Source organism: Bufo bufo, chromosome 8 (genome assembly GCF_905171765.1).
Source record: "Bufo bufo chromosome 8, aBufBuf1.1, whole genome shotgun sequence".
NCBI lineage: Eukaryota > Metazoa > Chordata > Amphibia > Anura > Bufonidae > Bufo > Bufo bufo.
Window position 1 is genome coordinate 20043477 of NC_053396.1, and position 24606 is coordinate 20068082.

General features: G+C 46.3%; 1 protein-coding gene across 3 annotated transcripts; it reads right to left on the minus strand.

Moving 5' to 3' along the window:
• Positions 1–1654: 1654 nt before the first annotated feature.
• Positions 1655–21867, minus strand: AK1 (adenylate kinase 1). 3 transcript variants are annotated; one of them, XM_040404970.1, is made up of 8 exons: positions 21847–21867; positions 15346–15385; positions 10047–10082; positions 8117–8280; positions 7520–7636; positions 3825–4016; positions 1916–2059; positions 1665–1857 (listed from the first exon to the last, which is right to left on the minus strand). In XM_040404970.1, the coding sequence occupies exons 2-7, from the start codon at positions 15350–15352 to the stop codon at positions 1991–1993; spliced, it is 585 nt and encodes a 194-aa protein (XP_040260904.1). In that variant the 5' UTR covers positions 15353–15385; positions 21847–21867; the 3' UTR covers positions 1665–1857; positions 1916–1990. The 3 variants fall into 3 exon arrangements, with proteins under 3 accessions (XP_040260902.1, XP_040260903.1, XP_040260904.1); XM_040404968.1 differs by lacking the exons at positions 15346–15385; positions 21847–21867 and adding an exon at positions 12485–12616 and having other exon boundaries at positions 1655–1857; XM_040404969.1 differs by lacking the exons at positions 15346–15385; positions 21847–21867 and adding an exon at positions 12485–12616 and having other exon boundaries at positions 1655–2059.
• Between the last annotated feature and the right edge of the window lie 2739 nt (positions 21868–24606).

The following is a 24606-nucleotide window of genomic DNA, read 5'->3' on the forward strand; positions in this document are numbered from 1 at the left end:
AGCAGTACTGGCAAAATATTCTGTGGACAGATGAAACCAAAGTTGAGTTGTTTGGAAGAACACACAACACTATGTGTGGAGAAAGAGAGGCACAGCACACCAACATCAAAACCTCAACCCAACTGTGAAGTATGGCGGTGGGGGCATCATGGTTTGGGGCTGCTTTGCTGCGCCAGGGCCTGGACGGATTGCTATCATCGAAGGAAAAATGAATTCCCAAGTTTATCAAGACATTTTGCAGGAGAACTTAGGGCCATCTGTCCACCAGCTGAAGCTCAACAGAAGATGGGTGTTGCAACAGGACAACGACCCAAAGCATAGAAGTAAATCAACAACAGAATGGCTTAAACAGAAGAAAATATGCCTTCTGGAGTGGCCCAGTCAGAGTCCTGACCTCAACCCGATTGAGATGCTGTGGCATGACCTCAAGAAAGCGATTCACACCAGACATCCCAAGAATATTACTGAACTGAAGCAGTTCTGTAAAGAGGAATGGTCAAGAATTACTCCTGACCGTTGTGCACGTCTGATCTGCAACTACAGGAAATGTTTAGTTGAAGTTATTGCTGCCAAAGGAGGTTCAACCAGTTATTAAATCCAAGGTTTCACATACTTTTTCCACCTGCACTGTGAATGTTTACATGGTGTGTTCAATACAAACATGGTAACATTTAATTCTCTGTTTGTTATTAGTTTAAGCCGACTGTGATTGTCTATTGTTGTGACTTGGATGAAGATCAGATCACATTTTATGACCAATTTGTGCAGAAATCCATATCATTCCAAAGGGTTCACATACTTTTTCTTGCAACTGTACATTTAAAGAGCAATCCCACCACTAGGACATCATCAATATATAATCAACCCACTTGGGAACTCATTGATCCCTACAATTTTTTGGGTCCTAATAGTTCCTGCACAGCACTACTGATATAACCTGAAGGGGGCGCTGCATTTTATGCGCTATTTCTATGAACAGTGGCAATATAGTTCTCATTTCAGTCAGATTGGCTCCAAGAGAGTTCAAAGTGGCTCTTAAGGTCTACAAGGCATTGGCGTTTTGTATATCAGGGAGGGTGACAAGAAGAACGAGGCTAGCCGTTAATACAGTCGAGAATCTTTTTTTTGTGAAGGTCGCAGGAATGAGCCCCTTGCAAATAAATTAATCTACGACCTCTGGCAATTAAGAGGTTAAGTGGCTTTTTCCTGCTTTAACATTCCATTGGACTGATGCTGACTTTAGATCACTTTCTGCTGAAATACTATGCGACAAATGCATCAGCTCAGTTTTGGACACCTCCCAGAAGACAATATGGTATCCGGTCTACTGGTCTTCCTCCCTCGGGACGCCCCCCCCCTCTCTAAGCCTGTCCCTTCATATCAAGGCCAAAGGTGACCCTCCAGCTTTCTGCAAGGAGATAGAAGGCTTCCAAGAGGAAATAGAACCAACTTAACCCCTTGGTGCGGCTCTTGTGATGGTGTCGCTCTGACCGAGGCCACGCGAGCGATACGCCGTCACGGTGAGCCATCGAGGTGACAAATTTTTCAAACAACCTCTTCCTGTTTTTTTTTTTTTGGAAGGAATGTCTCCGGCTGGAGAAAAAAAGTGGAAAATAAAAGACAAAAAAAAAAAAAAACAGGGGACGAGGCAAGGGACCTGAAAATGTTTCCTTGAAGTCGTTTACTGTTCAGGAAAACAGGAAGTGAGGGAGGACAACAACAGACAGAAGGGGATCGGGGTTGCAGAACGCACCTTCCTACGGGAAGAAGGGCAAATTCCTTCAAGTCTCTGGACGGGACTAGATGACGTGTGAGGGGGGCGCTGGCAGACAGAGCGACGTTGACCTGGACGAATGTTCAAACACTCCGCGCTAAGTTTGTTAGCTTTTTTTTTTTTGAGGAAGGGGGGGGGGGGGGTCGGAGAATAAGGCATAAGAATGTTGCGTACAGAAAAGAATAAGGCATTTTTGTTTGCTTCTTTTTTTGCAGTTTATTTAAGGGCGTCCAGGCCTTCGCTGACTTGTTTGAAGACGTCGTCTACTGATCCTTCGGCGTTGATCTGTGGAGAAGATAGACCATCCATCAATCAATCCCTTTGGTGGTGTTTCTACATAGAATTCACCTGAATGAGGCTGTAATACCACACATAGCCTGAGCGAAAAGGGTGGCGCCGTTGCTGCAAGACAGCTGCCATGTCTTACTTATGTTATACATACCGTACTCTCGTTAGGTAAGCGGTGAACCCGCCGATTTTTAGTGGGACTGTCTAATGTGTATGGGGCATTCTGTCTCTCCCCTGATGGCAGATGTTGGGGGGAGAGAAGGATCTGGCAGTTGGATTTCAACAGGCCCAATCATTTTGTTCTCAAGGGATAAGCCGCTGCCAGAGGTGGCTTTCTCTCCTCTTCCTTTTCACATGGTCACATCTGGAGACATCTATGGCATATGATATGCTAGGATACGCCATAAGTACAGGGACCTGCTCCTGTCTCCAGAACGGGGCCACTGAGAGCACAACACGTATATGCGGCAAAATCTCCATTCACTGCTATGGGACTTTCAAAAATGGCTCAGTAAGGTCTAATGCACACGACCGAGCTGTGTTTTGCGTTCCGCAATTTGCCTATTTTTGTCTGCAAAACGGACAAGAATAGGACATGTTCTATTTTTTATTTTGTGGGGCCATGGAACGGAGCGACGGATGCGGACGCATCTTTTGAGGCCCCATTGAAGTGAACGGGTCCGCATCCAAGACGCAGGACGTTCGTGTGCATGAGGCCTAAGTGCTATTTTTGGAACTTAATGGAGGGTGACCGCGCGTTTGGGGTCCCAGAGGTTGGATCCGCACCTATCTTACATTTATGCCATAGAAGTGCCCAGATGGGACAACCCCTTTAAGGTTGTCCTTCCACCATACACTATGATAAATCAACTGGCTGCACCCTTAGGCTGGGTTCAGACCTGAGCGTATTTTATATGCGCGTTTAACGCACGTTTTTGTCGCGCGTTTTTATGTGCGTTTTTTGCAATAGTAAACGCGCGTTTGACGCGCGTTTGTGTGATTGACTGCAGTGTCCTATGGCCACAAACGCGCGTCAAAATGCCCCAAAGAAGCTCAAGAACTTGTTTGAGCGTAGGGCGTTTTTCAGCGCGTTCAAACGCGCTGTAAAATGCTCAAGTGAGAACCAGGGCCATAGGGAAGCATTGGTTTTCATGTGTTGAGCGTTTTACAGCGCGTTTGAACACGCTGTAAAACGCTCAAGTGTGAACCCAGCCTTAGGCCTCTTTCACACTGGCGTGTGCGGCCCGTTGCCGTATTGCGGCCCGCAAAATGCGGGCCGCAATACACGGGCGCCGTTTCGTGGGCCTTCCGCATCATGGATGTGGACCCATTCACTTGAATGGGTCCGCAAATCCAGAGATGTGGAATGGTGCGAAACGGAACCCTACGGAAGCACTACGGAATGCTTCCGTGGGGTTTCGTCCCGTACTTCCGTTCCGCAAAAAGATAGAACATGTCCTATATTTTTGCGCAACGGCCGGATCGCGGCCCTATTCAAGTGAATGGGTCCGCAATCCGCTGCGGCTGCCCCACGGACTGTGCTCGTGCATTTGCGTGCCTCAGCACGACCACGGGCCGCACACGCCAGTGTGAAAGAGGCCTAAAAGTGTGATCAGTGGGAGTGCCACTTGGATGCCCAGGTCTGGACCTTCTATCCCATACGTGGCCGCCTTCCATTAAAGTGGATGGGGGGATAGAGGTAATTCGAGGGGGTATCTATAATGATCACATCTGCATATTGGGAATTGCTCGGACATAATACCTTTCTCACAATGCCTCTGCTTTCATACATGGCGATGACGGGTTCTGTGGCTTTGTAATAAGTCTCCAGTCTCTTTTTAATGGTGGCTTCATTATCATCAGCCCGGCCGCTGGTCTCACCGCGCTTCAATAACCGTTTCACCATTGTGTCCGATCCAGCATCAATGTACAGGAGCAGTGAGGGGGGTGCGATCTGCAGTAAGAAGAGGGATTATAACAGCGATCATGACAAGCGGCATTCGAGGCGTCAATGGCTAAGGGTGATGAACGGGATGATGTTCATGTACAAAGAAGAGTATGGAGGGGTAATGGTCTGGATTAAAGGGCTATTCCCATCACAGACAATGGGGGCATATTGATAAGTCAAGAACGGACCGGGGAGAGTGGAGGACCCCAGGTTTCCAAGCGCTCTTCTCCATACAGGTGAATGGGAGCGCACCGCTCTTGCGCAGCCACTGCTCCCATTCATTTCTATGGGGCTGATGGAAATAGCCGAGCCCATAGAAATGAATGGAGGGCGGCTGCGCATGTGCAGTGTGCCCTCCGCTATCTTCCTCGCTCTGTTCTCGGTGTAGGTGCGGGTCCCAGAGACAATGGGTGCAAATCCTAGCAATATGCCCCCATTATCTGTGATGGGAATACCCCTTTTAAGGTAATATAAAATGGCTATGAATAGGAATACATAGGGAATTCTTAGTTAATAGGGGGGTGTCCTGTGTAATGTTTCATTTCCCCTGTTGTGATGCTACAGGGAAACCAAACACTTTCAAAAATTGCCCCATAGGTGTCCATATTAAGATTCAATTTTATTAATTTTGGGCTAAAAAAAAAAAAATAATTTTAAATTGGTCTTTATTAAAAATTTTCTGCCGTTTTTGTAATATAGGGGTTAAAAATCAGTCTATTTGCAGAGAATCTCTCCTGAGTTCTGTCAGCTCACATGAAGCTTTATCTCCTGACCTCATAAACACTAATTTAAGCCATATTTTTTATCGGTTTGATAAACGTTTAGCTGTAATGAGTGTTTATGAGGTCAGGAGATCAGAGATAAGGATTCACATGAGCGGTCAGCCGACGGAACTCAGGAGGAACAGCCTGCAAATAGGCTGATTTTTGACCCCTGTATCACAAAAACTGCTGAGAACCTATTGAAAAAAAATGAGTTTTAGCCCAAAATGAGTAAAATGACGTTTGCTCGTTCATGACTATCGGGCCAATTATTGTTATTCATAGGCATGCGCATTCCCAATAATTGACCTGTATAATCGAGTAGTCAATGAGCAAACGTTCCTCCCGCATTCAGTTTACATCGGTCTGTGTAATCAGCACGATGCAAACGAGCGCCGATGGATGTTTTACCATGTATTGGCGCCTGCACTGCCTGTACATCAGGCAGTGTACTACCACCTTTACAGCCACAGATTAGATCTGATTACTGGGGGTCTCGGCAGGCGGATGCTTTGTGATCACGTTTTTTTTTCAAGTGACCGTCTGAACAAATAGGGATTGTCTAAGGTGGAGAACCTTGCTCATTGCTAAATCACATGAACACTTATCAATACCAGCTGCCACCAGTAGGGGACACTATAGCAAGGTGGAAATCTGCATGTAGCACTGGTAATGGGGGTACGTACTGGAACGTGGCACAAGGAAGAATCAAGATGGCTACTATCCCGGGGTTAAATCTAGGTAGATACGTGTATAATGTTTTAAATGGGTGGAGACCAGGAACGGAAAAAAATCGACATAGTTAGATATCCCTTTTCCATAATGGACTCTAATGGCCACCATAAACAAGATCTTGTGGGAACGTCTATAGACACGGCTGTAATGTCAGCGGATATCTTCCTCTAGTATATCAGTGACGTACTTGCTGTGGACGTTGGATTCCTTCTCAATCTGTAGATTGGGGATAGTTTGCACTGATCTAGGGGTCAGGAGCTATCTTGAAGGACTTCCTCACCATCCCAGGTCATTCAGCAGTTACTTCTGTATGTTTCTAGAGCTCAGGACGTGAACTGAAATCCACAAGCTGTCCAAACAGTGTCCTTTAAAGGGGTAGTCGGGGCTGCAGATATTGATGGCGTATCAGATTGGCGGGGGGGTTCGTCTCCTGGCACCGCCACAGATCATGTGTTTGAAGGGGGCCATGGTGCTCGTGCGAATGCTAAGCCTGAAGATGGGTCATCAGTATCTTTTGCCCGGACAACTCCTTTAACATGGGACGATTCTGGCCGGGAATGATTGTAGATTGACGCTTGCTTAGGTGAACTGAGCTTTATTACCCCGGAGCCACAAATTACTTATTGTATGGATCCATCCACTGTTAGTTTAAAGCACCACGGTGGCCCTAAAACAGCAGATCGTGGGGGTGTCGGAATCTGATATTGATGACCTATCTGTAGCCCGACTATGTCGGCTGTACCTGACCATTTCAGCCAGCTGATCTAGTGTGCATGGGCGCCTCTCGACTCTCCCCCCCTATGGCAATTGTTTAGGAAAAAGAAGGATTGGGCAGTTGGATTCCAACATGCCTGATCCCTTTGTCTTCAGGCTACAGGAGTCTGGCAGCAGCTTTTTTCCCTCTCCCCATTCAGAACACATGCACACTCGGCCAAGCTGAGCTTGCATGTGTATGGGGAGGAGGGGAGGAGACATACCTACCAGGTATCTAAAACGATAGGAGTTTTATTTGTGATATTTTCGGTATTAATCTGGGCATACGTTTTAGATAACTGGTAGCTATGTCTCCTGACACCCCCCCCCCCATACACATGCAAGCTCAGCTTGGCCGAGTGTGCATGTGTTCTGAATGGGGAGAGGGAAATAAGCTGCTGCCAGACTCCTGTAGCCTGAAGACAAAGGGATCAGGCATGTTGAAATCCAACTACCCAATCCTTCTTTTTCCTAGATATTTTCCGTGGGGGGGGAGTCAAGAGGCGCCCATACACACTAGATCAGCTGGCTGAAATGGTCAGGTACAGCCGACATAGTCAGGCTACAGATCGGTCATCAATATCAGATCGTGGGGTTTCGACACCGCCACAATCAGCTGTTTTGGGTCACCACGGTGCTGGAAACGATCCGGTGTAATAAGGCTCAGTTCACTTAAATGGAAGCTGAGCTGCAGTACCTGGCCCGGCCACTGTATGGCGCTGTCTGCCTCCAGCTCGTACACTGTGCAGCTATTGGCGCCGCAGCTGATCCTGGGGTTGTCAGACCCCCACCAATCTGATATTGATGACCTATCCTGCGCCGGAGAACCCCTTTAGGCCTCATGCACACGACCGTTCCGTTTTTTGCGGTCCGCAAAAAAAACTGAAGCCGCCCGTGTGCCTTCTGCAATTTGCGGAACGGAACGGGCGGCCCATTGTAGAAATGCCTATTCTTGTCCGCAAAGCGGACAAGAATAGGACATGCTATTTTTTTTTTTGCGGGGCCACGGAACGGAGCAACGGATGCGTACAGCACACGGAGTGCTGTCCGCATCTTTTGCGGCCCCATTGAAGTGAATGGGTCCGCACCCGAGCCGCAAAAACTGCGGCTCGGATGCGGACCCGAACTACGGTCGTGTGCATGAGGCCATAATCTAATATGTCCGTCCAGCCTTAGTTTTGCTCATTTGAACACTGGGGACATCTAAATATGTAGGACTTGGCTCGTTCCAAGTGTGGTGTAAGTCAGCACGTTCCTCACCTTCTTCTCAAACTCTTCTCCCTGCTTGACTTCACGTGGGTATCCGTCTATGAGAAATCCTTTGGAGGTGTCAGCCTTGGCGACCATAGCGTCTCGCAACATGTCCAAGACGGTGTCCTGGGGAAGGAAGAGACACTTGACATTACACGAAGATGGGATTTACTATGACTGTACCACCAGCCATGAGCGAAAGACACGTACGACAATAATAATTTGAACCAACACGGCGTAAACAGGACATTTAACCCCCCCTCCCCCACGGAAGCCATAACTCTCATACATAGCCGACCTTCTTCAGGTCACACACAACGTGTCCTTTATAAAGACTTTGATTTCCTCCATTTCCTTAGAATAATTTGATATATTTTTTCCTTTCATGAAATTTTGTCCTCTGAAAAGTGGCGGTGACAGCAGGGGGGGGACACAAAATATTTGAGACAGGATATAGCGGGGTGGAGGGGTCATCGCCAATTAGACCTATGAGTAGAACTAGGTGTAGAGAATAATTAAGAACTAGCGCCACCTAGTGGACAATGAAAAGAATGCTCTGACAATTAAAAAATGCTATTTCTGATGATTGAGGACTGTTGGACTCACCAAAGGCACTAGCTCTCCCCTCTCCATGATGGCAGACAGGGTCTTCCCTCTCTCTGTTCCTGAGGACACTTCTGCCCTCAGTAGGTCTCCAGTGGACAGATGGGTGTAGCCATACTTTTGGACGATCCTTTCACACTGGGTCCCCTTGCCAGAGCCTGGTCCTCCTGAAGCCAGCAACAATATAAAGTTGTCAATAAGTAATCAACACCGGATAAAAGTTACTACGTATAAAGTAAAGATGGTCGCACGCATAAAAAAAAAATGTCAGCCGGGATCAGCAACCTCCGGCGCTCCAGCTGTTCTGAAACTACAACTCCCAGAATCCTCCTTTCACTTCTGAGTAAGGGCTCATGCACACGGCCGTTGCCTGGCCGTGGCCGTATTGCGGCCCGCATACAGCGGGTCCGCAATACACGGGCACTGGCCGTGTACACCCCGCATCACGAATGCGGACCCATTCAAGTGAATGCAGGAGATGCACCACGGAAGCCTTTAAGAGGCATTCCTTCATAATAGAAGTCTATGGGCATACATATCGGATCCGTCCGCTTTCCGTTGTGCAGGACAGGACTCCATCCGGACACCATGATTGTATTTCCCTAAGGCCTCATGCACACACCTGTCTTTTTTTTTTTTTTACGCATCTGATCTGCTTTGTTTGCGCATTGGATGTGGATCCGATCATTTCAATGGGGCCGCAAAAAATGGAGACAGCAGACACTCATCCGTAGGTCCATCCCCAAAAAATTGTACATGCCCTATTCTTGTCCATTTTGCGGATAAGAATAGTTATTTTGACAACGGGGCTTGCAGAAATTGTGGGAGGCAAGTGGCCAGTATCCGTATTTTGCAGACCACAAAATAGATTGTGTGCTTGAGGCCGTAAAAATTGGGTCAAGTAGTCAAACCGAATTTTTTGACGACTAGACATAGCTCCTCGTATCTCTTGAAGATTTTTTAGTGTTGTGATTAGGGATGAGCGAATCGACTTCGGATGAAACATCTGACGTCTATTCGCATAAAACTTCGTTCCAATACTGTACGGAGCAGGAGCTCCGTACAGTATTAGAATGTATTGGCTCCGATGAGTCGAAGTTATTGCTTTGCGAAGTCTTGCGAGACTTTACGGTAAGAGCAGTGAGACTATGGAGCTCTCTGCCTGAGGAGGTGGTGATGGTGAGAACAATAAAGGAATTCAAGAGGGGCCTGGATGTGTTTCTGGAGTGTAATAATATTACAGGCTATAGCTACTAGAGAGGGGTCATTGATCCAGGGAGTTATCTGATTGGAGTCGGGAAGGAATTTTTTATTCCCCTAAAGTGGAGAAAATTGGCTTCTACCTCACAGGGTTTTTTGCCTTCCTCTAGATCAACTTGCAGGATAACAGGCCGAACTGGATGGACAAATGTCTTTTTTCGGCCTTATGTACTATGTTACTATGTTACTTCGGGTAATAACGTCAAAAATTAATTTGTACTGCAAAAAATTTCCCGAACTCGGGTTCGGTTCCAAGTGTTTCATCCGAAGTCGATTCGCTCATCCCTAGTTGTGATGTTTGTTAGCTTATTATACCAGTAAGGGTGCATTCACTCGACCGTATTCGATTTTGCGGTCACAGATACCGGCCGTGTTCATTCCACATTTAACGCGTCAGTAGGAATGATTATTCTTGTCCGCAAAATGGACAAGATTAGTGCATGTTCTATCTTTTTTGCAGGGCCAGGGAGCGTAAATACGGATGAAATGAAAGGGTCCACATCTGATCAACCAAAAAAGCGTATCGGATGCGGAGCAAAAATACGGTTGTGTTAATGGACCTTTATTTGTACCCAATGACGCTATTGGTACACGTGGCTTTTACGGATCTGATGCAACCCCACATCACGGACGCGATCCTACATAATTTATCACCGGCACGTCTGATACTCACCGACCACGAAGATGATCTTACTGTTCTTTAATTTTTCTGTAGAGAAAGAAACACATAATAGATTAGTCTCATAATAATCACATTCCTAATACTAGTGTGAGGGTGGGGGGGGGGGTACATGGGGGTGCAGAATTTACCGGAAATCCAGCCTAAAAGTTTTGTGAGATGCCTCCCCTTAGCAATCTGTAAAGCCCCTCGATTCCTTTGGTCCGTGTGCTGTTTGAAACTATTTTTTTTTGCAGACGCATTGACTTTAATGGGACCCAGGTCTGCATTTTGCGGACATATTCTATCCTTTTGCTGAACAGATATATGGATGCACAAAGCACACAGATGACGTGTGCTCTTTCTGCATCTGTATGTCCGTTTCGCAAAAGGATAGAACATGTCTCAAAATGCGCACTGTGGACCCATTGAAGTCAATGGGTCTGCAAAAAAATACGGATGGAACGAGGACATTATCTGTATTTTACGGATCCGAAATTTGTGAACCGCAAAATACATACGGTAGGCGCTTAACCCTGTGTAGCGGTGGGCCGGTAAGTTGGTGAAGATCACAGGGTTATACATACGGACGCAGCAATACTGCGACACATGGGTTGCGTCCTGGGTGGGACCAGGAGTTTAGAATGCCACGTGGTCAGTTAACGAGTGATCGCTCGCTCCTGAAGTGGAGACCGCCGAGAATCCATACTTACCAACACTGCAGTTGGTAAAATAGGGACAAATAGACTCCACCGGGGAACACCCCCAAACTACATGAGACTGCCCATTTATGGGTGGGGTTTACATAAGCTCTATCCATATCTGGGCCTAGAACTGTCCCTGTGGGGTTATGGAGACTGTCCTAAACTGCATAGAGGCTGCCCCATTGCTATCAATAACCACCAAGTATTGTGCCTCACATTCATAGGAGTGTAACCAACAAGCTCTGAGCCACCATTACTGTGTGTAACCAGTGTACTGTTGGCAACCACCGGTGAGATAATGGAGACTGTCCTAAACAGCCTAGAGAGGCTGCCCCATTGCTATCAATAACCACCAAGTATTGTGCCTCACATTAATAAGAGTGTAACCAACAAGCTCTGTGCCACCATTACTGTTTGTAACCAGTGTACTGTTGGCAACCACTTGTGGGATTATGGAGACTGTCCTAAACTGCATAGAGAGGCTGCCCCATTGCTATCAATAACCACCAAGTATTGTGCCTCACATTTATAGGAGTGTAACCAACAAGCTCTGTGCCACCATTACTGTGTGCAACCAATGTACTGTTGGCAACCACCTGTGAGATTATGGAGACTGTCCAAAACTGCTTAGAGAGGCTGCCCCATTGCTATCAGTAGCCACTAGGTCTTGTGCCTCACATTTATAGGAGTGTAACGGCCAAGCTCTGAGCCACCATTACTGTGTGTAACCAGTGTACTGTTGGCAACCACCTGTGGGATTATGGAGACTGTCCTAAACTGCATAGAGAGGCTGCACCATTGCTATCAATAACCACCAAGTAATGTGCCTCACATTTATAGGAGTGTAACCGCCAAGCTCTGTGCCACCATTACTGTGTGTAACCAGTGTACTGTTGGCAACCACCTGTGGTATAATGGAGACTGTCCTAAACTGCATAGAGAGGCTGCCCCATTGCTATCAACAACCGCCAAGTATTGTGCCTCACCTTGATAAGAGTGTAACCAACAAGCTCTGTGCCACCATTACTGTGTGCAACCAATATTCCCTGCCCGTAACTGTAAACCAGTTGCCTCACTCTGCGCAGTCAGTCATCGCATCTTCCTCAAGTGAGGAACAGTGTAATGGTCATAATCCAAAACCACCCATTTCAGACCCTCTTATGTTCCTTCTGTCCCAGTCTACACAGTCAAGTACGGAGAAGAAATTGGGCGCAAAGGATCTCTGGCTGATGACAATAGGACATGACTATATGACCAGTGTCTGCAATCACCACGCTGTTGGGCTCCGATGCCATATGGCCACCCCGGCTATATATAATCGCAGCACCCTCGAAATTAGAAATCAAAAGTGTGGGCGGGGGTAGGACAAGCTCTTGTATCCCCACTGATAACATCTGACCCGATTTTTGCTGCATTTTTCCTTAAACTACACTTTTGTTGACATGGTTCAGGACGCCTCAAACTCCATAACCGCTCCTTCTCTCACATGTATCACCCACATGCGGCAGTAAAATCCTGTCAAACGGATCCCTACACACACCGTAGACCTGAGCTTTTGTTATGATCTACCCACAATCTAAATACTATACTTCCTGCCAGGCTCAAAAATAGATATTTCTAGACTGATCTCCTGGAGAAAAGCGGCGCCGACATCATAACATGTACAAAGGGCTGTCAATCATTATTTTTATGCTCGTGGCTCGTGACCACAACAAGTCTACACTGAGATAGTCCTGGCTGTAGCGTTACCTTCTTCAGGATCTTCTGGAGACGTTCTGGATCCTCGATAGCAGGTGCAGCAGCCTCCCATTTTCCGTTAGGACTGTGTACTCACTGTCGACGCTGATCCCCCCTTTACACCTGCACACTAGTAACCTGGCTCTATCATGGCAGATAGCTCAGAAGTTGGGAAAGTAGGAGGGAAGTTTAATGTTAGTTGTCTGCTGTTCTGGCAACCGCTGCTCTCCTCCCTGAGGCCGGGCCTTGTGGTCGGTGGCAGCCTGCCTGTTGTCCAGGAGACACTTTTCAGACAAAAGTTCGGCCAGTCGCCGACGTCAACTGTAAACAGTGACTACTCTCCCCATCGTTGCTCCACAATGAATTTTCATTCATACATTCAAAGTGACTGACAGCTGATTTTGAGCTCATGTTGGAGACTAGTGTATGAAAAATTATATTTGGCCGATTCGCAGAATTTCACAAGAAATTTCACAGAAATTAGATTTGTGACAAATTACTTCGTCACGAAGCGCGTTCCTTTGTAGGTAAAGGGCGCAACGACGGGGGACGGCGGTAGCCTCGCCCCCCCCCCCCCATCATTGAACCGCTCAGATGCGATGAACGCTGCATCTAAGGGGTTAATCCGGTTAAATCCGGTTTAAAAAAAAACCTCACCTTATCCATTTGCTCGCAGAGAGGCCATCTTGATTGAAGACACCGCGCAAAATCTCTGATGACATCAGCACAGTGACCTGGTGACGTTATACGTCACTCCGCGTGAGACTTCGAATGGTATCTTCAAATCAAGGTGGCCGCGATGGCCCTCTCCGCGAGCAAATGGATGAGGTGAGCATGTTTATTTTTTTGGGCGCCATTTCAGGAAAAATAGATTCGTTACCATGAAGCGCGAGGAAATTCGGCTTTGCGGCAAATCTAATTTTTCCTGAAATTCGGATCGAAGTCAATTCGTTTGGCTTCAGTTCAACACTATTGGAGACTGTATGCCATTTTCCGGAACGGCTGTCCAGCAGGGCGGCTCTCGCTAAGGGTGGTCACCCAGCTTTCCTAAAGGTCCAGAATGCCAGGCTGATTCAGGAGGCTGGGAAAGCTGGGTGACCACCCTTGTGTCAAGGCAGCCAAATTGGTGATGACAGAACCAATCGATATCAGAAGATAAGTGGCTTCCAGAAACCACTTTTCATGGAGGACGCAAGGAATCGGATATTAAAGGGGTCCTCCGAGACCAGGAACCCCTTTTCATAAACAAGTGTGACGACCAATCAATGTCCTCAGCGGACCAGAGAGGGACAAAAAGTGAAGGAGAAGAGAGCTGGTGCAGGAACCAGAGTGCTGGTGACAGATGAGTCTCCTGGCCCTATGAAAAGGGGTTCCTGGTCTTGGAGAACCCCTTTAAAAGTGAGATCTTTTAAGTTCCTGGTCTCGGAGAACCCCTTTAAAAGTGAGATCTTTTAAGTTCCTGGTCTAGCAGAACCCCTTTAAAAGTGAGATCCTTAAAATAAAAGTGAAGACTGGGCAGATTAACCGTTTTAAGGAGGACAATCTTTAATCTAATGCAACTCATGGATCAGATGAGGAGCATCTAAAACCAGGGTGCGTGTTCACATTTGCAGGGTTGGTATTTGGAATAACACATGTTGCTGAAACCTGTACTTACACAGCTCTAAATAGTGGTCGGGCGGGGAGAAGACTTTGCCGCTAACATTTGCCTGACTAGAAAGTGTTGCATTTTGGCTGGTAGACCTCTGTGCAATGGACGTGAGAATATTAGATGTATGTGTATTCCCTTTAAAGGGCATCTGTCAGCAGTTTTGTGCCTATGAAACTGGCTGACCTGTTGCATGTGCGCTTGGCAGCTGAAGACATCTGTATTGGTCCCATCTTCATATGTGGGACCGACACAAATACCTTCAGCTGCCAAGTGCACATGCAACAGGTCAGCCAGTTTCATAGTGACAAAACTGCTGATAGATGCCCTTTAAAGGGCATTTCTACAAAAATAGAAGTAGAACCATAGCAATGAGAAAAAAAAAACAAAAAAAAAAACACTACGTATTGGGGGCAGTTATCAATTCTTCTGGTAAAGTTGTGAATTTTGCACAAAAATTTGTGACCTTTCCCCCTTTCATGTATTGGGCGAGGGCCTGAGAGAGCGGGGCCTATGCTGTCCAACAACTTACTGCCACTGGCATTTAGACTTCCTGAGATGCGCCTCTTAAAGGGGTTTTCCAAGTGTATCCTAAGGATAGGCAATCAGTATTTGACCAGATGGGGCCCTGCACCCGACACCGCCCGCAATCAACAGTTGGAAGAGGCCGGCCACCTGACAGCTAACCAAGCAAAGCGCCGTACATTGTATAGTGGCTGTGCTTGGTATTGCAACTCGATCTTATTCACTTAAATGAGCTGTGACTAGACCATGTGACTAATGAGCGTGACTTTACTGGCCTAGGGGCCACGGCCTCTTCAAACAGCTGTTCAATGGGGGTGACGGGTGTCCCGTTAATCTGATATTATCCTGAAGATACGTCATCAATATGCAAGTCCTGGAAAACTCCTTTAATATAGAAGGCAACCTGGAAGCAAGTGTTTGGTTCCTCTGCAGCGCCTTCACAGGAGAAAAAGGGCATTACATGCTGATCATTCAGTCTGGCGGCTGGTGTTTTTTTTCTAGTCTTGATATAAAATCATAAATGCAAAAAAAAAAAAAAAAATCAGCCAATTCAGTAAAGTATCACCTTCCCCTACTCCTCTTCCCATTTATATTGGTTGGAGAACATATTGCGGTATCGTTGTCAATGGGTGGAAGCCAAAGGCTGACAATGGTGCAGACAGTCAGAAAAACTAAGCAGGGGCGAGCGTGATCGTCTTACCTGCCATTTCTGTAGGATCGGGGGTCAACGTAACCTCTATCTAGAAGGGAAGAAAAACATGGTTATTACACGATATAGACACTCATTTGTCCGTTGTATTAGTCTTCTCAAAGAGGTGTTTGGGGGGGGGGGTTGGTCATCTCAAAGAGGTGGTTGCAGGAGGTTGGTAATTTTAAATAGATGGTGGTAGGGGTTGTAGGGGGTTGATCTTCTCAAAGAGGTGGTTGCAGGGGGTTGGTCATTTTAAATAGGTGCTTGTAGGGGGTTGGTTTTCTTAAATGGATAGATGTAGGGGGTTGGTCTTAGCAAAGAGATGGTTGTGAGGGGGTTGGTTTTCTCAAAAAGGTGGTTGTAGGGGGTTGATTTTCTCAAAGAGGTTATTGTAGGGGTTGGTCTTCTCAAAGGGGTGGTTGTTGGGGGTTAGTCTTCTCAAAGAGGTGGTTGTAAAGGGTTGGACTTTTTAAAAAGGTGGATGTAGGGAGGTGGTCTTCTCAAAGAGATAGTTGTAGGGGGTTGGTCTTCTCCCAAAGGTGGTTGTAAGAGGCTGGTCTTATCAAAGAGGTGTTGTAGGGGTTGGTCTTCTCAAAAAGGTAATGTACGGGTTGGTCTTCTCAAAAAGGTAATTGTACAGGGTTGGTCTTCTCAAAGAAGTGGATGTAGGGGTCATTTTTCTCAAGGTTGTGGTTGTTGGGAGTCGGTTTCCTCAAGGAGGTGGTTGGTAGAGGGTTGGTACTGTACATATATCCTATGTTGTAGGCCTGAGGGGGCCTATGACATAAGAGAAGCGCTTTACTATATGAGCAGGGGCCCCAGGGCTCCAGCCTCAGCTTTTGAACATCGTTTGGTCTCTGTAAAAAGTCTCGCGTCTATCAGATCTGAAATATTTTCTAGAAATCATTCATAGTAAGGCTACCTGCGCAAAAAAACAAATCATTTGTAGAACCGGCTTAGTTGCTCATAGCAACCATTCAGATTCCACCTTTCATTTTTGACAGCTCTTTTGGAAAATTTAAGGTGTAATCTGATTGGTTGCTATGGGCAACTAGGCCAGTTCTACTTTACACCAGTTTGATAAATGACCCCAATAATTTCGTACAGAAAATCCATCATGGAGAATCCTCAATGTATCCACCCTATGTGCCCTTAGGCATCCAAACAGTTAAAAGATATAGTCCTTCTACAGATCTCCGGTCTATTATCAGCGCCGGCCTGCAGTTCTATCTTCATTACCTTTGTACTGTACTGGGAAATTTAGTGTTTCCTCCCCAGTGCTTGGGGCTACCAGCAGCCCGCCTCTAGAGGCTACGTCCTCACCAGTCTCCTGATGGTTTAGCTCTTTGAATTAACCCTTGTGTCACCATGACAGTGAGAGCCGCGCACAGATGTCCCAAGTACTATCCTTCTTACATGGAGGTTCTCCATGTGAAAAGCCACCACTGTATACCAACTATCTTAAAGGGGTTGTTCATCTAGGACAGGCATGCCCAACCTGTGGCCCTCCAGCTGTTTCAAAACTACAACTCCCAGCATGCATGAGTTGTAGTTCTGCAACACCTGGAGGGCCACAGGTTGGGCATCCCTGATCTAGGCCTTTGATGGCATATCGCTAGGGTCTCATCTCTAAGACCCGCACCTATCTCTGCAGGAGAGCGCAATGCCCATGTGCGGCACACTCTCCGTTGATTTCTATGGGAGTTCTGAAAATAGTGAGCATGCTCAGCGATTTTCGGCAGTCCCATAGAAATGAATGGAGGGCGGCCGCTCCTGCGCAGCTGCTCTCTGCTCACTTTGGGGGGTCCCGATCTGAAAAAAGGCACCGCACCTATCTGACAGGGGTAGCATATCCTAGCCATTTAATACCAATGTCTCAGAGAAGACAACCCCTTTAAAAAAGGAAGGGACCCCATTAGGCATTAATCAATATCCTTATTCACTAGCAATCCAGAGTCCTCTTCCCTGTCCGGGAGGCATCTGACAGATCCGACAACTTACAGTGAATCTGACAACTTCTAAGCGCCAATTAAGAAAGGGGTGAGTGAAGGCTACCGACTATAGTCCCATACAAGTTAATAGCCAACACTGGCCATGCAAATGGAGTAACTGCTCAATGGATGGGAATGGAGGAAAGTGTACAGGCAGCAGGTCCCTAAAAGAGTTGTCCCATGAAAAAATATACTACATTTTTTAAACCAGCACCTAGATCTGAATACTTTTGTAATTGGATCTAATTAAAAATCTGGTAACGCCGCTGAGTTATTCAATAACATGTATCTGTATGGCGCCATCTGCTGTTTTTTCTTTCCTTTTTTTCCTCTGTCCACCTCGCTGAGATGGTGGCACATGCTTAGTCCCATCCTTCAACTACCATCAGCTGTGACAGTTACAGGGAGAGAGCTGAAGCAGAAAGGACACACTCCCTTAGCTGTCATAGGGAGAGAGCTGCAGAAAAAAAGACATGCCCCCCTGAGCTGTGATAGGTAGAGAGCTGTAACAGAAAAGACACGCCCCCTTAGCTGTGATCGGGAGAGAGCTGCCGCAGAAAGGGCAAGCCTCCTGAGCTGTGATAGGGAGAGAGCTGCAGCAGAAAAGACACGCCCCCTTAGCTGTGATAGGGGGAGAGCTGGAGCAGAAAGGGCAAGCCTACTGAGCTGGGATAGGGAGCGATCTGCAGAAGTAAAGACACGCCTCCTGAGCTGTGATAAGAAGATAGCTGCAGCAGAAAGCACACACCCCCTGAGAAAGGACACACCCCCTGAGCTTCCAGCTTGAAATAAATCTAGCAGAGCAATTAGAGCAATCAATGGGGAGATCTCTGGATCCATGTGAGGTACAGGGCTGGACCTAGCTTTGTTAGATAGACATTGTCTATATGTCCTATATGATGTCTGATTTTCATTTTTTACATTAATCATGGGATGTATATAGTCTCCTCTTTTTCCCCTGCTCCTTAATATCTGTTTAATCATCCAGAATGGTGGTGAATGTGCCACAGATAAGGTAGGCCTTCTTATATATGTCTCCTGTAGGGGATCCTCTCTACTACAGCGGTCACTGCATCGCCACACGCTGCAAAACTGCGCACCCCATATAGAAATCAATGGCTGCCATGCCTCCCTGTCCTCCTGCCACTCTTGCCGCACTGCACTACATCCGTTCACAGTGCTGCTCTCTGGCAGACGGTGGTGACTCCGAATGATAGAGGAACTGGGGTCAAATGAGTCTTCCTTCTTAGGAAACATGGCAGGTCCTCCTATCCGGGGAGGGGGATTTGAGGCCTTAAAGGGGAGCTGTCACCCCTCCTGACAGGTCTGTTTTAGTAATTACTTGCCTTCCCCCTGTAAGAACATCTATTCTTATGACTCTATGTTGTGCCATTCCTTTATTATTCCTGCTAGAAGTCATGAGTAAATTACATCCAGATGAGTGCTGCCAGTTGGGGGTGTGGTTTTCCTGACACTATCCAATCAGTGCTGGCAGTGTCAGACTGTGCAGGGACACGCCCCCCCAACTGGTAACACCCATCTGGATCTTCATTGCAAACTACTATCAATTCATTCATAACTTCTAGCAGGAATAATAAAGGAACGGCACAACACCGAGTCATAAGAATAGATGCTCCAGAATTGTTATTACATGAGGAGGGGGCATCATATATTGAAACCTATATTTTTGCTCTATTATTCCCATTGCTTGGCACCTTACGCAGCCCTGGATGATAATAATACACGCTCTCTCTGTATAATATCTCGCTCATCCTCACGGTCGCCTCAGGCGCCAAATAAGCGCGTTAGAAGACCTGGCAGCCGCTACACAAAAGCTCAAATCCCACGTAAACGTAATAACTCATATGTATCAGTGACATATAATACAAAGCAAAGCCATATAATAATACTGTACATAATAAAAGGCAAATAGACAGACGGAAGGACAGCCACACACCCGCTAGCTCATTCACAGGCACCCGTATAATGGCAATGACCTTAGTCAATGTCACCTTGCAGGGGTCCCCTCCTCAGCGGACAGGTGAGCAGTGTAGGGGCGGTATAGGGCGGCAGACCTCAGCATACCAGTCTATGACGGTACATGAGATAAGAGCGGGGAGCGGCAGAGGAGCGGAGGCTGAGAGCAAGAAGCAGAATGACGCAGGATGTGATGGAGCAAGAGGAATTAACTATTGATCCGCCAGACTGGAAGCAGAAATGTCCAGATACCGTCCTCCTGCCCCCCACTTACCTGATATCACAGGAGCTTATACACATAATTTAATTTCATAATTTTACGCATAATTCAGATTTCTGATGGATGATTAAAGGGATATTTCAGGTGCAGAGGTGTATAAAGGAACACTCCCGCTCCTATACACTATGTTAGGGCTCATGCACGCGACAGTACGTATTTTGCGCGGTCCACAAAAAATACGGATGACGTCCGTGTGCATTTCGTATTTTGGCCCCTAATAGAACAGTCCTATCCTTGTCCGGAATGCGGACAATAATAGGACATGTTCTATTTTTTTGCGGAACGGAAATACGGCCATACAGAAACAGAACGCACATGGTGTAACTTCCATTTTTTTTTTTTTTATTGTTCCGCATACAGTCCATAAATAAAACGGAACAGACACGGAAAGAAAATACGTTCGTGTGCAGTGAGCCCTTAGGCTGTGTAGGTAAGAGCTCCTGTGCGCCAATGCCAAATCTGTAACCTGCCATTTATATTACTGGTGTCTTCTTAATGACAGAGAAGACTATGGGCCCCCTCAGTCGCCAGGGTCAGGGTGCCGCTGCTACACCCTTGTCCTAAAAAAAAAAAACATTGCAGCTCTACTTCTCCTGACATGTCTGTTTTAGGGACTACCGAAATAATAACAATTCTGGAGCATTTATTCTTATGACTATATTGTGCCATTCCTCTATTATTCCTGCTATAAGTTATGAATGATCCCCGCCAGCCCGACTGTTTCAATGAGTGCCATAGACCTTAAGCCATTCAAACTCCCAACGGTCCTGCAGCTGGTGAAATAGGTGGCAGAGGTTCTGGCGAACAGATGGGGGTCCCAGTGATCAGACCACCACCGTTCTAGATTTATCACCTATGCAGGCAACGACCGTGTGCATGAGGCCTAATGGAGCACCTGTCACCTCTCCTGACACGTCTGTTTTAGTAACTACTTGCATCCCCCATGTAATAACAATTCTACAGCATCTATTCCTATGACTGTACTTTGTGCCATTCCTTTATTATTCCTGCTAGAAGTTATGAATGAATTACTGGCAGTTTGCAGTAAAGGTCCAGATGGGTGTTACCAGTTGGGGGAGTTTCCTGCACAGTCTTGACACTATCTAATCAGTGCTGCCAGTGTCACTCCCCCCCCCCCCCACCCAACTGGTAACACCCATCTGGACCTTCATTGCAAACTGCTATCAATTCATTCATTCAGTTGGGGTTGTCCCTGCACAGTCTAACACTGGCAGCACTGATTGGATAGTGTCAAACTGTGCAGGGACACTTGCGGGGGTCCACTGTTCTGGTGATCGGTGAGGGTCCCAGAGATCAGACCCCTAACAGATCTAGCACATAGCAACTGGGTATTTGAAAAAAGCTTTAGGCTGGAATACCCCTTTAAGGCCTCTTGCACATCGAACGGCGGGTCCGCAATACACGGGCACCAGCCTGTGTGAACTCCGCATCACGGATGCGGACCCTTTTGAAGATTCAGAACAGGAGCACGGATCGGAACTCCACGGAAGCACTACGGAGTTCTATTTTTTTGCGGTGCGGACGGATCACGGACCCATTGAAGTTGAATGGGTCTCGATCCGTCCCGCTCGTGTGCAAGAGGCCTAAGGGTGTGAAACATTTTATTCCTAAAATATAATTTCTACCTCTCCCTCTACACACCCGTTCATCCTGATCTGTCTGATTCATGGGTAAAATATGAAAATCACAAAAAAACGGTGCAGAGTTTCTGACATCTGTCCTAGGCCCCTCTATAAGCTTAGCATGCCTTGTATACCTTCTTCCTAGGATCCCAGAGGAACATTTCCTGGCCTCACGCCGATTAAGGCGCTCTCCATAACGAGAGATAGTACCCCCCAATTCATAGGGTGACAGGACACAGCAGGCATCTAAAGCAGACATCTCCTTTAAATGGGCTGCAAACATTATAAAAAGTTGAAAATAATCTTTTTTTTTTCCAGAAACAGCGCCACTCTTGTCCAAAGGCTTTGTCTGGCAATGCACGATAATGGAATAGAGGCTGCAGTACCAGATGCAGCCTATGCACAAAAGTGGCACTGTTTCTGTAAAATAAAAAATGTAAACACCCAAGAGGATGAGGTATGGATTGCAAAGTAAATCACACAGTGCCAGGGTTTTACGGAGGTGGGATGACGTGAGCAGGCACCTTCCCAAACCAACTTTGGACCAAGCCAAGCCCCCCCCATAATACTCAGCACTATACTGCACGTTAATGCCGAGCATATATGACATAACCTTTACCTTCCCGTGCTCCGGTGCTGTCTCCTGTGTTGCGATGAGCTGCTTCTTACGCCACCAGCCGCTAATGCTTTGTCTATCAATATTTAATGGGCTGAAAGGATAAACCTAATTTGTGCTGTCACCACCGGCCTCCGCTGCTGCTCTTCATTTCCAGTGTTCCTTCCCTGGAGCCGCTGGTACAGAGCGTTATCTGTATCCTGCACAGCAATTTTATATACGGTATAATGCGGTGCATGGCATTCCTGGCTTATCCACAAGGGGCAGCGGTAGGCACCATTAGGAAAAATATAAAAAAAATTAAAGGAAAAACTCTCCTTCATAGATGACATGAGTGGCCCAAAGCCAGGACAGTGGGACACCGCATGCTGTATGTCTGCTTTCAATTGATTATATCTTAATTCAGCCTTAGGGCTCATGCGCACGACTGTATGTATTTTGCGTTCCGCAAAAAAAAAAAAAAAGGATGACGTCCGCGTGACGTCATCTGTATTTTTTGTGGATCCATTGTAACAATGCAAAACGGACAAGAATAGGACATGTTCTATTTTTTTGCGGACGTACACGCGGAATGCACATGGAGTCATTTCGGGTTTTTTTCGCCCCCTATCGAAATGAATGGGCTCATGCACACGACCTTTTTTTTTTTCCATTTCCGTTAGTTTTTTTGTAACAGGTCCGTATCCGTAACCATTCACTTTAATGAGGTTTGAAAAAAAAAAACGGAAATGACTCCATGTGCATTCCGTGTCTGTTATAGAACCTGTCCTATTCTTGTCCGTCTTGCAAGGACAAGGACAGGCATTGTTACAATAGATCCACAAAAAAAAACAAAAAAAAAAACGATGCAACATAGACGTCACACGGATGTCGAACTTTTTTTTTTTGCGGATCCGTGTTTTGCGGACAGCAAATTACATATGGTCGTGTGCATGAGCCCTTTAGGGGTTTTTCCAGGATTTTCATATAGATGGACTATCCTCAGGATAGATCATCGCTACGCAGGGTCCAATTCCTGTCTGGGTGGGGGTCCATCTGAGAACGCTGCGGCGCTCACTGGAGTTCCAGTGAGCTCTGCTGTCTCTTCATACAGCAGATCTGTGGGGGTGCTGGGAGTCGGACCCCCCACCAATCTCATATTGATGGCCCATTTCATCAATATGAAAATCCCAGAAAACGCCTTTAAGGGTCCGTTCACACAAGGTTTTTGGCAATGTTTTTATGCCTTTTCCACGTGAAATCAGTGCCAAAAAAAAAGCCTCTAAAAACTTTAAATTCATTTTAATGGGATGCAGAACTTGCTGTTTTCTGAGAACTTGCTTTTTTTCCCCATTTTATTTTTATTTTTTAAAACCAGCATGCTCTGTCTTGGAGAGGAATCAGCGCTGATTCTACCACTGAAATGAGTGGGAAGCTGATAAGATAGAGAGATGAAAAAAAGCGTGCCAAAACCACACAGAAAGGCCTCATGCACACGACCGTTTTTTTTTTGCGGTGCGCAAAACGAATTTCCGTTGTTCCGTGATCCGTGACCGTTTTTTCTTCCATGGGTCTTCCTTGATTTTTGGAGGATCCACGGACATGAAAAGTGAAAAAAAAAATTTGCATTAAAAATGATAGGAAAAACGGACACGGATCACGGACGCGGATGACTATCTTGTGTGCATCCGTGATTTTTCACGGACCCATTGACTTGAATGGGTCCGTGAACCGTTGTCCATGAAAAAAATAGGACAGGTCCTATTTTTTTCACTGACTGGAAAAACGGATCACGGACGCGGAAGCCAAACGGTGCATTTTCCGATTTTTCCACGGACCCATTGAAAGTCAATGGGTCAGCGAAAAAAAAACGGAAAACGGAACAACGGCCGCGGATGCACACAACGGTCGTGTGCATGAGGCCAAAATCAGCATGGGTTTTTTTCAGAGCTGATTTTTTTCAGTGTGTTTTCATAATCCATCGTGTGAATATCCCTTTAGGACGGGGCGGTTTACATTTGCTACAAACTATTCCCCTCGGCCCTTGGGAATCATTTTGGGTCCGAGGACATGGTTGGCCATGTTCAAATAGGGTTCTCTATAGTTTAAAGATTGCCTATTCTTCTTGCTCGTTCTAAGCCCTCGGCCCAAGAGAGACTGGTTGCTATGGGTTTTGTACATGACAACCATATTGGACAGTGATTTTATTTTTTAAAAACCATAACTTTTTTATTTTCTGTTGACCCAGCTGTAGGAGGGTTTGTTTTTTGGCAGGACAAGTTAAATGTTTTTATGTATTTTTTTTTTGTAAATCTAAAGTATCGTTTCACTTTTATTATCTTTGGGGGGTTGGGAAACAGAAATTCAGCCATTTTCTTTTCTTTTTTTGGGGGGGAGGGGGGGGGGGGGTGTTATCACTATTCTTTGGGTCAGTAGGTTTATGGTGTTGAGTTTTACCATAGTTACATTAGATAATAAATTTGGTGCTGCCCCCCTCCCCCCGGGAATGCCTCCAGTCAGCCCATTTATGGATGGGGTTTACATAATAGGCCCCACCAATTTTCAGCCTGACACAGCACGAGTTTGCAGGGACTATCTCTGGAAATTCAGAACTGTTGGAAACCATTGGGGTCATTTATCAAACTGGTATAAAGTAGAACTGGCCTAGTTGCCCATAGCAACCAATCAGATTCCACCTTTCATTTTCCAAAGGAGCTGTGGAAAATGAAAGGAGGAATCTGATTGGTTGCTATGGGCTATTAAGCCAGTTTCCCTTTACACCAG

Coding starts and splice junctions, on each gene's coding strand:
- AK1 (XM_040404968.1), bottom strand. CDS start 12,545: ATGGGAGGCTGCTGCACCTGCTATCGAGGATCCAGAACGTCTCCAGAA. Junction 10,083..12,484: donor TCCAGAAGATCCTGAAGAAG/GTAACGCTACAG, acceptor CTTTCTCTACAG/AAAAATTAAAGAACAGTAAG. Junction 4,017..7,519: donor GAGAAGAGTTTGAGAAGAAG/GTGAGGAACGTG, acceptor TTCTTACTGCAG/ATCGCACCCCCCTCACTGCT.